Source organism: Lates calcarifer, linkage group LG9 (genome assembly GCF_001640805.2).
Source record: "Lates calcarifer isolate ASB-BC8 linkage group LG9, TLL_Latcal_v3, whole genome shotgun sequence".
Classification (NCBI taxonomy): Eukaryota; Metazoa; Chordata; class Actinopteri; family Centropomidae; genus Lates; species Lates calcarifer.
Genome location: NC_066841.1, coordinates 20,077,343 through 20,090,679, shown reverse-complemented (window position 1 = coordinate 20,090,679; position 13,337 = coordinate 20,077,343). Strand labels below are relative to the sequence as shown.

At 39.5% G+C, this 13,337-nt stretch overlaps 1 protein-coding gene across 2 annotated transcripts in view; it reads right to left on the bottom strand.

The window, feature by feature from the left end:
• Nucleotides 1-1,002: 1,002 nt before the first annotated feature.
• Nucleotides 1,003-13,337, bottom strand: part of ptpa (protein phosphatase 2 phosphatase activator) — a 17,291-nt gene continuing 4,956 nt past the window's right edge. For both annotated transcript variants that reach the window (XM_018667824.2, XM_051072622.1), the window contains 3 exons: nt 12,404-12,504; nt 6,830-6,937; nt 1,003-1,926 (listed from right to left, as the gene is read on the bottom strand). In XM_018667824.2, coding sequence (XP_018523340.1) covers nt 1,852-1,926; nt 6,830-6,937; nt 12,404-12,504 — 284 coding nt within the window. In that variant the 3' untranslated portion in view covers nt 1,003-1,851. The remainder of the gene's footprint in view (nt 1,927-6,829; nt 6,938-12,403; nt 12,505-13,337) is intronic.

Sequence of the window (13,337 nt, the reverse complement as noted above, 5' to 3'; positions counted from 1 at the left end):
TTGTTTTTTTTTTTATTTTTTTTAAATCATCCTTCATATGAGGGGTTTGTATAAAATATCCTGACTCATGCAATATTCATCACTTTATCCACTCATCTCAAAATCCATCTGCCTCACTGCTGGGTTCATCTCTGGGTCACATGAGAGACGGTCTACTTCCAATGAAACATTTGGCCTCATTCAAGAATCTCTTACAAACAGGTATTTTCTTAAGTGGCACGTAGTCATTCACAGAATTTTCCAGTGGTCTAGTCAGGTCATACGAGTAATGTACAGATAGTATGGAGGCAAAAAACCTACTTCTTTTACTTCACTTACATGCCTTAATATAAATACATTTAAGGTTTAAGCATGTGAAAATCAACAAACATAAAATATAGAATTCAAATTTTAGAATTTTTACTGGCATGTGTCAGCAAAGCAACTGGGTTGTTGAAAAATTCACTCACTCTGACTGTGGCCTCTGTCCAGGATCAACTTGTCACACCCAATAGTGTAACGCCACCTGCTGTAGGTTGTAATATTCTCTTTTGTCATATCTCCAGGACTGTGACATGGTCACCTCTGATATTAGTCATGGACTGCTTTTCTTTAAAAAGGTGTTTCTTAGCATCTGAATTCGTGTCACCTAAACCATTCCCTCTTTATTTCTGTAACAGTTACTCTCTGACAATATGTCACTGACAGCTTTAGAACTAATATTTTCTAACTGTTCCTGGTCCTCTACTTGCACTGCTAAATTTGTTATCATTGTGTCTGTTGATTTCAGGCAGCAGGACTTGAAGCTCCACAGTGTGAAGTTCTTCTCTTCCCTTTGAGTGAATAGGTATGGCTTTATATGACAATTTAATGAAAAGTGAGGATGAAGAGACAAAACAGACAATTTCTCACTTAAAGCTGCTCTGTGTAGAATTTTTTTTTTTACATCTTTCAAATTAGGAGCGAGCATTGTTGTCTTTTATCACAGCACAAACAGTGGCACCAAAGTAGGACATTTTCAAATATTATGCATGGTGGCTTTAATGCAACATAGAATTGAGAATAAAATCCAAGTACATGGTTGGGACATAAAATAAAGGATGAGAAAACATGAATTTATTAAATCAGGTATGGCAGGTCAATCTAATAACACAAAATAACTTCTCTTTTATTAAATTAAGAAACATGTGAGGGAGTCTTAAAAATGTGGCAATGCCACACCCAGGATTTAACAGCGCACAGTCATTTTAAACTGGAGTCAAATTTGGAGTAAAAAAAACCTACAATATTCCACTTGGGTTGAGAACTTCGAGGAAAAAAAGCTGCACAGCACAACCACAAGAATTTATTCAAGTTTGGTTTGCCAATTTACAATTTTTACCACAGCTGAAGTGATAAAAATGAAGTGGGCAATTAAAATATAGGTACATCTGCAACTAAATTAAAACATTTGGCCTTAAAAGCAAAACCAAGAAACTAAACAAGAAACTATCACAAAAGATTTTCGAGAAGTCACACAGTCTTATTTGTATCATGTCACTCTGTGAATAAGCCTACTGCTCATGAGGATCCAAACTCTGAGGTAAATTCAAGCATAAGCATTAATGAGCACACTTCTAAAAAAAAAAAAAAAAAAGAAAGAGGATGCTCCAAAATCACAACCACAACATGATCTGCATTTTGTTGTGGATGACTTATAAGCGTTCATGACCACATGCGTGCACATGTGGTAAAGCGTGTCAGACTACATGTGGTTGATTCTTGCTACTGTTGTATTTGTACGTGAGGATGCCAAAGAAAGGGGAAAAATGTTGGTTCCAACTGTTGGGATTTTGGTCTTTCCATTGTGTGTATGGCATTCCTCCGTCAGAGTCATGGGTTCACTGGCTGGATGGACAGCAGGCTACCAAATTTGAAGTGCTGGATCACAGGGAACTTCTCCAAACACTGCAAAGGAGAAAAGAAAGAAAGGAGGGACCTATTACTAACATGAGAAAAACCAATAAATAAATAAATAAATAAGTAAACACTCTAAGCACTCAAAAGATGACAGATGCCTCTGTATGCTTCACAATTTGCAGAAGTTATTAGCACATAGCACAGACGGCATGTGACATAGTGCCTAATTATTAGGGCTAGTTGCTTAACTGCTGTAGCTGGCAAGATAAACACTAAGACACTAGCCAACCAGCCAGTGATGTACACTGAAGCCCAAACCTTTTAACCTTGACCTAAAGGGAGTGTTTCAGTTAACTCTTCCTACTGGCCTTTCATGTTGAAAATGTTCAAAATGGCTGGTGACCGGCCCAGGGAAGGCCTTTTGTGCGTATCGACATGGACCCCGTTTTGGGGGAGCAGGGGTGGGGGTTTTGGGAGTCTGGAGTGGGGGTTGGGAGACTGTGCTGGAGGAACACAGTGGAATTGAACTCTTGTGCACAGTCTGTCTGTGTGGTGACACTATTGGTCATGATCATCTTGGGCAGATCTGGGGTGGAAAACATGCCTCCAAGAACCTTTGTCTAAACAGATATTTAATAATGTTAAAACTACAAAACCATCACAGGGTCACTGATCAGAGATAAACTCTGCATAGAAAAAAGGCATTTAAAGGCCTTTATAGTTTATCATTCATATGTCTGTCAGTAAAAAAGATGAAACTGGTCTATCAAAAATATAGATTAATTAACACTGGCAAATTAAGTTTGCGTCATATATACTTTGAATCAGTGTTCAACCTTTTTCCTTAGAATACCATATTGTAATGGACACAGTATGTCTGATGAACACACAAAAACAATAAATGTGTCCACCTAGTATTTTATGTGTATCCAAAGCCTGATATAGCTTGTTTCTCTGTGCCATAGAGCTCCATTGTTTGAACACAACAAAAAAATACATAGAGACACACTTGCACTGGTTGACGTGCACTCACTGAAGCACCAAATGTGAATAAATCCACCACAAAAAACAGGCCCAACATATTTCTCCTGCTGAAAACAAAAGTGTCCGGCTCTTATAGAAAGTTATTTAGCCTTTTTTTAAAAAATGAAACTATATATTTGTGAGCTTTTTTTTTTTTTTTAAAGATTAATATCTTCAGTAGGAACCAGTGGTCTTTGTGCTGAGTCACAGAGTAAGGAAGTCAGAGAGTACTGAGAGATGATCTTGCTTTTTTGATTTTGGCCTTTTCATGTAGTGTTAATTTTGTTTAAGAAAAATTGTGATGATATATAAACAATGATATATGAGGAAGACAAAACTGACTTCATTAAATAATAACTGAGTGTAAAATATAATTGACGAAAAGAAGTGACTAAAATTGAGTTTAAGTATAAAAACTGTAAGGGAATCTTTCATTGAAATTATAGGCCTTTTCCCCCCAAATAATGACTTAATCTAAATGCCCTTTTTTCATTGGATTGATACATGAGACATTTCTCTTCCTGCATGCCCAAATCTTCTTTCTAGTGACTGAACACCAGCAGTTCACCCATGAACTCCTTGCCAACAGCGCCATCCTGGAGCTACTGTAGGCCCTTTAACACTATGAGTGTCCACACAACATACAGTGATGGGAAAGGAACAGCAGGATTTGGTTGGAGAAAACGGGTCAGACCCGGGCAGCTGTGGCACAGGAGGTAGAGCAGTCGCCCACCAACTGGAAGGTCAGTGGTTCGATCCCCGACTCCTCCAGTCCACTTGATACATATACTGAACCCTGATTTGCCCCTGATGTGTGTCATCAGTGTGTGAATGGGTGAATGTGACCTGTAGCGCGAAGCACTTTGAGTAGTCGATAAGATTAGAAAAGCGCTATTTAAGTGCAGTCTATTCACCCATTTCAATACAATGCCAGGGAGAGAAAAATCAAGTGGGTAGTCAGAAGAGAAACCCCGCAGCTACAAAAATCATACTCCACAGAAACTAAGGTAATCAAATGTTAAGATGTTGAGTAATGCAAGTTATGTTTCTCTGAGAGCCATGTTAAGCCAGTTACTAAAGGCAGTGGTGTAATGCTATGCATTAGCATCTCACAACAACGGGACATTACTTGCAGATGGGAGGTTTAGCCTCACTGAAAAGTCAGAATCCCAGCCAGCTAAGCTGACTGACCTTTTATTTCCAAGATAAGTTTGTTTATTTTGAAGCATCAAACATGTTTACTTTGCTTTTAGGTAATAATCAGTTGGATTAAACGATATTTGAAAGCAGTTCAATGAAGCTTGACTAAAATACTCATTCTTGGTCTTGATTAAAACCAAGTAAGAGTAGAATGTTCACAGCATTTTTGCCATCTAATCTTCTGATGACTAAGAGAGAGAGTAAAACTAAGATGAGACTGCAATGTCCAGAGTTTTAGTTGACTAAAAATAAAAAGGATGAGGTTGACTTTCAGTCAGAGGACTAAGACTAAATCTAAGGACAGCTGACAAAATTAATAGTTTCTATGAAATTTAACAATAACACAAATATGACAAAAGTCTTCTCCTGTAAGTATTTTTGAATGTTTTTCTGATCCTCCAGACAGTCTGGTCTCCATTCACTTATGTAAATAAACTTGTTAAGACTTAAAACTAACTTGTCTTTGACAACAATAAAAGCAGACTTGATGTTCACTGTGATAAATTATTTATCTCAAGAAAGTTTCATGTCTGTGCAAGTTGATCTTTTATAGTGCACTGAAATGAACTGTTGTGTTTGAGATTGGGGGGGGAGACACTTACATAAACAGGCTATGATATGTGAAATAGTATGTTAGTAGAAGCATTTAAGATCTACATTATAGGTGAGAAGTAGCTGCTCTTAATTGAGGGTATGGACAAGATATACTGTACAATATATAACAAGTCCATTTACCATTGTTTCACTGAGCATGTTTGTAATTTTACACATTCAGTTTATGTTCCAAACAGGCCACTGAACTCCAGAATCAACTCTTCTCTCAGGAAGAAAGCAGTGGATTCTGCTCTTTCTAGGTCTAGAACAACTCTCTGCCCGAAACCCTGTGTGGGGCCAGGAAAAGGGAGAGAAGAATGCAAGTCTGCTGATGGTTGCTCCAGGCTTGGAGGAAGGTCAGGACAGAGAGAGGGGAGGATTTAATGAAGAGAACGGCAAAGGGGGTGGGGGTTGGGGCGGGGGAGGAGGGGGGGAGCAGACAGCTTGGCCCCTCAGCTCTTTGGGAAGACTCACAGGCTGCTCTGGAAAACACAGGATGTGGGCATGCAGGCGGGAAAGAACGGGCTTAGACATCCCCCCAACCCCACCCCTAACCGCCCTCTCACTCACACTCACACTCACTCTCTCTCACACTCACACACACACACACACACACACACACACGATTCCATTCTCTCTCCTTTCCTCTGTTAACCCTTTCCTGCCTCTCTCCTCCACTACCCAAAGATCGAGTCAGTCAGGGCGTTTTGCTCTGGCCACAGTTGGTGTTTTGCAGTAAGCTCATTTCTTAAATATCATGTAAACAAGAAAATACAGTTTCCATAATTACGGTGAAGGCTTACAAGAAGTCTGAGTTGACACAGTTTAAAGTCTTCACAGGAAAAATATCACTGTGAAAGCAGTACAGTGGGAAGAAAGGAAACATCATTACATGCAGCTTTGTATCCTAAATGAACAAATGAAAACCAGTTGGAGTTAAAGCTGAAACTAGTAAGAAAATTCTTCAAGGTTCAGTGTCACAAAATATGCTTGCAATCTTAGTGATTTATAAGATGAAAACAAGAGTCTAGAGCCAATGCTAATAGCTCTGTGAGGTTGTTCCTGAACAGAGCTGTGGTAGAGCATGGTAACTGGAAATGGTAAAAATGTTACGTAGGTAAAATGTTAGGTTAGCATGCTACCGTTTGCTAATTAGCACTAAATACAAACTACAGCTGAAGCTAATGGGAATGACATCAGCCTTAGTTTTCCAGGTCTCTGGGTCATCAACCAAAGTATGGAACAAATTAATATGTTGATCTAGTGACGGCATTAGATGAAAGGTCAAGTGAGCACCAAAAATATTACAGTTAATTCTGAAGGTAACATGAACATCCATACAAATTTCATAGGAATCCATCTAGTAGTTAGCTTTCTTTGGGACTTTCTACAAAATATCTAACTTCGTGGTTTCCAGAGGATGCATCTGAAGGACTTTGGTGATCCTTCACTTTTCCTCTAGCACCATCAGGGGCTACAGTACTTGAGTCCAGTCTCAAGTCTTTTTTTTTTTTTTTTTAAAGATCTCAGACTGGTCTCTGGGGTGTTATGACTTGGACTTGACTGAGCCCCCCCCCCAGTTTCTGATCTCGACCAAGTCCAGCTGGTTTCTCTCTCCCTGTATGTGCCTGTGCCTCTCTGTGTCTGTGCACCCCCCCCCAGTAACCCCACTGTAAAAATTGTTGGGTTTCTACTGACCTCACGACTGTCTGAATGAATCATACTGCACTTTCAGTCCACAAAACATGCAGAAATATCATAACTCATACCGCTACATACCCATGAACACCACAGTTTATTTATCTAGAATATGTGCGTGCTGATGATAAAGTGATAAAGTTACCTCTACACTAGGTTAACACCAACATTAGCAACAAACTCCTGACAAAGCACACTGGTCCAAAACTCCTCCTGGTTGAAGGTAATAATAACTAATGGATTGCAATGGTTTTGATTTCTTTAGTTTATATTTGTACAGTTCTATTTTTTTTTTTTTTGGTTTTCTCAGCTGCAATTTGTGATCTTCACACCTGGTTTTGTTTTTTGCTTTAAAACCTGCATGTACTCTTTCCCCCATCAACCTATTTATTGGACTAACTGGACTGATTGAGAGTGAGAGAGAACAAAGGAGTACCTCTGCCTTGTACATTCTGATCAGGCCTTGATTGACTTTGAACCAGGAAGGAACAGCGCTGATGTTCCACAGCTGGTTGGAGTGTTCAGCAAATGGACCCGTCTTCATCTACAAAGTAGAGAGAGAGAGAGAGTGATAAAGCCAAGGTGAAAAAGGGAACAAGACTGGTGGAATTCATCCATACCGTAACAAAGGAAAGAGAATTTGAAGTTCCAAATGAAATCTCATACTGATACTGGATTTCACACTGTTGATTAAGTTGAAGGATGACAAAAAAAAAATTAAGACTGTCCATTATTGCCTTACAGTAGGCACTGTCACAAAATGTTGCTAAATCACAAGGTGATGGAGCATCACAAGGTTTAAATGATTTTTAACAGGGTATCTAGGGTATTTAGAATATCAAACACTCCCTCAGTAGGCTGGAAAAGCGGCTTTAAGTCTGAGCAAATGATCAAAGATTTGTACTGATTTGTGGAGATCTGAGACTTTACAGCTGCTATAACCAATATTTTCATATTAATAATGGATCTCATGACTACCTGAAAGAGGTCCCTTGTAGGGACAAACCCACAGAGCATTCTCACCTCACTGCAGTTCCTCTTAGTTCTGGGAAGGTTTATAGTTTTGTAGCATTACAGTTTTATAGCATTTCAGCTCACTGTTTTGGTTTTCTGGCCCATAAATGCAAAAAGCTACTGATTACACTGCTTTCTTTTTACATTAATTATGCTGCTTCCAGTAATAAAATCAAGACCATACAGAAGTAAAAGGCTGATTGTTGTTCTAGCAATCACCTAAATGACAATAATAAATTCTGGAGTGAACAGGGAGAGTGTTAGCTTACAGACATACAACAAATGGTAAAAGTAAGCAGAAAAACAATAGGTAGATACACTGTAACAAGACTGACAAAAACAAATGTAGGAATTTACAAATGTATGAATGAAGACTACAGACTGTTTTCCCACCATTTTCTCCCAAGAGGCCTAGGAACCCAAACCTAGATCCTGGGGCATCAATCTAACAACCCTCTCCATTTTCCATCCCCCCACCCCCTAACCCCCACACCCACACACACGAACACACAGACACACACACACACACACACACACACAGCTCTAGACACTTTCCAGGGCCTCACATGAGAACACGTGGGGGAAGGGCATGGAAGAGGGAGGAAAGGGGGGTGGAGACAGCCCATATTCCCTGGAGGAAGGAGTGATTCACAGCAGCATGTGGTGAAGGAAGTGACTCATATTTAGGACGACACATGCACGCACACTAGAGCCTTGTGTGTGAATTAAAAAAAGAACATGAGTTTGAAGTATCCATATGTGTGTGTGAATAGGAGGAAAATACATGCTTACAGGTCTGAATGAGCAACGGTAAACAAAAGAGGAAAAACAGGCCTGCAGTCAGGGCCGACTAAGGCGAGGCTAAATGACAAGGAACTGTCAAAACAAGGATTTTGACCTGACTGAGGACGTGACTCTGAAATGTTGTTCTAATTAAATGTATTTGTAGTTTGGAGTCAGTGTGCAGGTTGAGGCCTGTTCATACCAGCACTTAAAACAGCAAATGTCCGAATAAGTTGCACCTGACATTAACCAAACATTATCTTTCCTGCTCCCTTGTCTAACGCCCATGTAATGTCCAATTGAGTCTGTGTGAACAGAGCAGGCAATTGTCTGGAGAATTCAAAAAGAGAGAATGGGCAGCACTGGTCTCCTCTCCCTCTACCTACAGGTGCCACCCTCACCTAAACCAAACGGAATATTTCCAGTCTGTCTGTGTGCTGCATGTGTGAAAGGGCAACTCCAGAGAATGTCCGGACCTGATTCTCCCAACGTTGTCCAGAGTTCAGAGAGTGAAAACAGCTTCAGTAAAGTTCTGAGTCAGTTTGGTCATGAAGGCTGTCATGATGGCCGTTAGGTGTGCCCCAGGTGCTATGCTCATGAATGCAGTTGTGGGAGGTGCAGCAATTTTGTTGTCATTTGGTCTGTTGTGAAAATAAGCCTTGTCTTCAAGACACAAAGCCTCTCAACCTAATCAGTGACAAACTTTTTCTGCCCCTGCACTTTGAGATTCAAAGTGTTCAAATGTCCAAAAATGTCACACAGAAAGTATACTGTTCACACCACATCTGCTCCAAGGAGTTTGTTACCCATGTGTGTTTATACTTGTGAAGGAAGGACACAATCCGCTGGCAGATTGTTATGGACGAGTAAATCAGTGACTTCACCATGTGTCAGCAAGCAGCAGACAGAAAAGGTGACATTGTATGCTGGAGGTTGAGTGAATTAAATTCACTAAGTTCATGACAGTGTCCATTCTGATGGCCCCACCACCAGCCCTTGCACTCAAGTGGTCATAGCTGGAGCAAGATCAGTAACCAACAGGAAAACTTTTTGTAAATACAGTACACGTTCATTAGAAAATGAAAATCACTTCACCTGTAATGTGTCCCTACAACAGAATAAGCCTTAGAAGTTCTTCCCAAAAGCCAGAGGTGCACAATCAGGAGACACGAACCAGACATATGTTTGGGGCCCCCATGGGAAAAAGTTGCTACCAATGGCCCCTCACATTGCAACATTTTGCAATGACAACTATGAACAACAGAATTAGATTTTTAATGTATCTCCAGATTCTATTCTTTCATCACAGTGATGCATTTGATGAACAATAAACACACTAGTTTGTTACTTATCGCAACTGACAAAGTAAATAAATACCTGTCAGTCCATATTCTCTGGAAGAGGCAATTTTTATAAGATAATACTTTACATCTCTTTAGTTTTGGCTTATTGTTAGCTTAGTTAACGGGAGTTATATCCAGCCCATGGGCCGCTAATTAAATAGACTTGCCCTACAGATGAACTCATTTTCATGACTCCTTTTCTCAGACATTTGGTGGAAAATGCTGATGCAATTATGATTTCAGATGAGAACAGAACATGACTGACAAATCACTCATATAATCAGCACTCAGCTAATCAAATCAGTGCTGATGAATGTTTACTTCTAAATAAAGTGTCAGTTTAGCGGAATAGAGTGCTGCAGGAATGAGTCCTAAAACCTAGTTAAATAGTTAAGATTTTTGAATTTCCGGTTTTCTCATCCTGAGGTTGATGGGTATTTTGAATGGGCTTTTCATGAGATATCTGGAGCACAGTCTGTGGTTAACACATTCTCAAGACATTTTCAGGTTTTATTCTAGGACATCAAATATGTCACTAAATACTCCACTTGTGATTTTTTAAGATTTTAAGTCGTACAATATCAGGCATAATTTGTTTTGACAAACAGCACAAAAACCAAGATATCTGGTTTAGAATGACATTAAACAGACAAAAGCAACTAATCCTCACACTGGAGAAGCTAGAATCAGTGAATGTTTGGCATTTTGCTGGGAAAAATGATCTAAAATGACTAATTGATCAGCTATTCCAATTCTTAAAACAGTAATGCCAAAGATACAAATTAAAGTAGACAAAATGATGAAAAATACAAAAAGGCAGAGCAAAGTCACACAAAGCAAAAACCACAGGGAATGGGTGAGGGGCACCCTGGACACCATTCTTGACAAAACAGCATGAATGTGAGGAGGAGGGAAGACGAGGAGGAGGAAGAGGAGGAAAGAGTGGGAGGGAGGTGCTGTGTCTGAGTAGGAAGGAGGAAAAGGATGTAGCTGCTCCACCAACACCCTTCCCCACTTCCCTCCCCTCCTTTTCCTCCAGAAACCAAAAACAAAGCACAGGGTTCCTGCTCTGGCACTCCACCAACAGAATCCATCTACCTTTTTCCCGTCTTCCTGAACAAAACCACATTCAGCTGTGGTCCATCAGTTCACATTACATGTTACACATGTATGTTAAATATATCATTATTATTATTCTACACACCCGTTGGGGGAGTAATAGACGTGAACAGTGAAAGGATACACCAAAGAAAAACAATATTATTTGAAATAAATTTGTATGTTTCAAATTATTTTTTTCAATAATTATGTGAGGGTCATGGTCATTAGGGAGGAGTAAGTAGACCATATTTGGAAATCTCCCAATGTGGTTATATCCAATTTTTGATGCACTGATATTCCTGTGCCTCCTTTGTCTTTTTATTGTTTTAATTAGAAATTTATTTTGTGTTCAAGGAAGGATATTAACACTAGTTTTGCTTAATATGTAACACAGAAAGATGTTTATAGTTCACATTTTGAGACTAAGGGTTGATTTACCCAGATTACGTAGACCACATACAGAGATCTGACCATCAAAAGCTTTGGGACTGCCAAGAAAACTGCACACACTGTGTTCTGTGGATTATCCAGAGTAAAGACAGAATTCCCCTTCTCTGAAGATACATGTAAATGTCTCTTCAGACCTATGCAGGGAAGGGTGTATTGGGTAATCTTAGGTCAACAACACCTCCCAAATCTCAACCATGTGTCATGCATACCTGTGTGCCAAGCAAGCTAATAGGTTGATTCAACTCATGTCAGGACTTGGGTTACAAACAGACATGAAAACAAATGTAAAAGTACTAGAGAGTAAGTAAAGTACTAAAGAAACCCATGTGCATCTGAGCAACATCCTTGCACATTTGCCCAGAGAGGTAAAAGGTTTCTGTAAAAAGATGTTGCTGTTGAATGTTTTTCAGTGAAGTGTACACCACAAACAACATCCCATTCACCTCCACCGTACTGGGGTGGAGGTGAATGGGATGTTGTTTGATATCAAAGACTGATATCTCAAAACCAAAACTATCTGCACTGAGAGCTAAGTGAGTCAGTAAAATACATTTGAAACTGGGGTGAACAGACAAATTAAAGTTACCAACAAAAAGAAACTAAATGTATACTGAATCAATTTTAAATCACATCTAGAAAAAAACGTAGAAAGTAAGGCCACTTGAGGGCAGCACAACAAGCTGCATACACAACACTGGCACATCACCACCTTATAAAGTTGTCAAACATGTAAGCAGAATGTTGCCTCTTTAGACATCCAACATGCACAACGCAACTTTACCATTCATTTGGAGTTGTATTTCTGTCCATCTGATGAGTGTAACTCCAGTAGTCATTGTCCCTTTAGTTCTGTTTTTCCACTACACGCTCCACTATTTCACCAGCTAGTCTCTCACTGTATCTGTCTGCTGTTTCCTGCTGACCAGGTAGTGTGCAGTGGATTTTTAGACCTTACAGAGTGGCGAGAGTGAACCAAAACAGTGAAGTTACAGGCTAAAACCAAAAGAATGAGCTGACATACTTTGAAATGGGAGTAAAACCTGCTCTGGAGGGCTAAGGGGAAATGCAGAGTGGTGATAATTCCTTGTGGGTTACGAGCAAAAACTTTCAGATTACACATAGTCCTTGGATCCAGCGTCCAAACATTAATTGGAGTTTTAAAGTATTCTATTGTTTATATGATGTCAGTAAAGACACAAATCACACACGTCCCAGATACAAGTGAATATGTGTAAAATCTAGTTTGTTTAAACAAACACAACAGCAGATATAATAAATGTGAAAATTGTGAGCGTGTGAAGGGAGTTTTATCGTCCCACCTCATTTATAAACTTGATGCAATCCAGAAACATATAGTCTTGGTGATGCTCGTTCACCACCCTCTCATCAATGAAGTGGCGAGGCTCTAGTGTTGGGTGATCTGGAGGGAGATAAAAGTGTAAGTGCACATGTTCACCACCAGCTGTCACCATTCACCTTCCCATTAGATGAGCTCAGATTCATCCCCCAGCACTGTAAAGATGCAGGGACTTGTACGTTTATCAGTGTCACGTGGTCTAAAATCAGAAGGACTGTTTAGGATGAACAGTGCCACAATTGTAGTACAGCACTGACATTTTATGAAGATAGTACAGTTGTCTTAGTTTTTATTCATTCTGCTTTCACAGAAACAGAGAACAAACAGCAAATATAACCTTTAAAATCTTATGTTTTGATTATTCTCTGGACCTTGAATCATTATACTTGTAGAAAAAGCAAAGTATTGGACAAACTGAAATTGCTGATGGGACTGTATGAAAAATTAAGTGATCACCAAAGACCTATTTTAGCCCACCCAAACTGTTGGCCTGATTGTTTTAGATTCAATTGAAAAAAAAAAAATGTTAAGCATCATTGTTCTACAAAATGTCCTAATATGTAGCCACACTACAGAACTTCAGTTAATTCCATATAAACTGCTCATGTAGGTCAAGATCCTTAGAGAGGGACCTCTGAAGGTGCTTTCATACCCAGCCCATTTGTTTTTTCTGTTCCAGCCAGTGTGAAAGCAAATCCTGGTGTCAGCTGAACCCTGGTGTGGACTAAACCCGGATGAATACCATGAATTCAAAAGCTACACAACTATTGAATCCATCCACTGATCATGAACGGCTAAGGAAGTGATCTCCTGATCTGTACGCTTTAAGTAATGTATAGCCTATATTAATGCAAGCTCTTTTGATAACCATGGTAACACATACAATGTGTGCGTCA